This window comes from Mastomys coucha, unplaced genomic scaffold (genome assembly GCF_008632895.1).
Source record: "Mastomys coucha isolate ucsf_1 unplaced genomic scaffold, UCSF_Mcou_1 pScaffold23, whole genome shotgun sequence".
NCBI lineage: Eukaryota > Metazoa > Chordata > Mammalia > Rodentia > Muridae > Mastomys > Mastomys coucha.
This window is the reverse complement of record NW_022196906.1, coordinates 102631152-102632564: the sequence shown is the minus strand read 5'-3', so window position 1 is coordinate 102632564 and position 1413 is coordinate 102631152. Positions and strand designations below refer to the sequence as shown.

At 46.6% G+C, this 1413-nt stretch overlaps 1 protein-coding gene across 3 annotated transcripts in view; it reads right to left on the bottom strand.

Moving 5' to 3' along the window:
• Col7a1 (collagen type VII alpha 1 chain) overlaps positions 1-1413 on the bottom strand; it is a 32756-nt gene that overhangs the window by 4724 nt on the left and 26619 nt on the right. For all 3 annotated transcript variants that reach the window (XM_031346358.1, XM_031346360.1, XM_031346359.1), the window contains exons 106-107: positions 536-616; positions 159-212 (exon numbers count right to left, since the gene is read on the bottom strand). In XM_031346358.1, the coding sequence (XP_031202218.1) occupies positions 159-212; positions 536-616 (135 nt within the window). The remainder of the gene's footprint in view (positions 1-158; positions 213-535; positions 617-1413) is intronic.

Here is a 1413-nt window from a genome sequence, read left to right as displayed (position 1 = left end):
GTCCCCATGGTCCCTGCATCAGCCCCACAGCCCCTAGAGCAGCCCTTATGGCCTCTGCATCAGCCCCACAGCCCCACACCAGCCCCACAGCCCCCACATCAGTCCCGATGGTCCCTGCATCAGCTCTACAGCTCCAGAATCTCCTATTACATCTATACCTTATCTCCTTTTTCTCCATTAAGGCCACAGGTTCCCTTTATTCCTCTTTCACCCTAAGGTAGGAAAGGAAGGCAACTTCTTAGTCAGGTGTAATGGTACACATCTGTAATCCCAGCACTTGGGAAGTAGAAGCAAAAGGGTCAGGAGTTCAAGTCCAGGCTTGGCTACATAATAAGTTTAAAGCTAGCCTATGCTACACAAAGAACCTGGGTCCAAAAATTTTAAAAAGAGCTATTACTATTTCACCTTGAATCTTTGAGCTTAAAACCAGCTCCTACTACTGGTTTTAGATATTCCCAACCTGAGCTAACACCCCTGAGCTCCCAAATCCGAACCTAGGCCCCTTATTCTCCAACATTAGGCCATCTTGGCTCACCTTGAGGCCCCTGGGACCTGTGAAGCCAATGTCTCCTTTGTCTCCTCGGAAACCTGGGGCTCCATCCTTTCCTGGGGCTCCCTGGGGAGAAAAGGTGTTAACATGGATCAGGACAGGAAAGGGAGGGATCCAGAGGAAGCACCTTAGAGTACAGGCAGGGGACTCCAGTCACCACCCATTGCCACAGGGACAAGGGTCAGCATGGGCTGAGGTCACCATCATAGAGTTCACTATAGAGGTAGGAGCTTCTGAGAGAAAGACGGTCATAAAAAACAAATTAGGTCCCCCTCATAAAACTGCAAAGCTTCTGTAAGGCAAAGGACACTGTCAATAGGACAAAACGACAACCAACAAATTGGGAAAAGATCTTTACCAACCCTATATCTGACAGGCTAATATCCAATGTATACAAAGAACTCAAGAAGTTAGACTCCAGAGAACCAAGTAACCCTATTAAAAAATGGGATACAGAGCTAAACAAAGAATTCTCAATTGAGGAACACCGAATGGCTGAGAAGCACCTAAAGAAATGTTCAACATCCTTAGTCATCAGGGAAATGCAAATCAAAACAACTCTGAGATTCCATCTCACACCAGTCAGATTGGCTAGGAACAAAAACTCAGGTGACAGCAGATGCTGGAGAGGTTGTGGAGAAAGAGGAACATTACTTCACTGCTGGCGGGATTGCAAACTGGTACAACCACTCTGGAAATCAGTTTGGCGGTTCCTCCGGAAATTGGACATAGTTCTACCAGAGGACCCAGCTATACCACTCCTGGGCATATACCCAAAAGACATGTAATAAGGATACATGCTCTACCATGTTCATAGCAGCCTTATTTATAATAGCCAGAACCTGGAAACAACCCAGATGTCC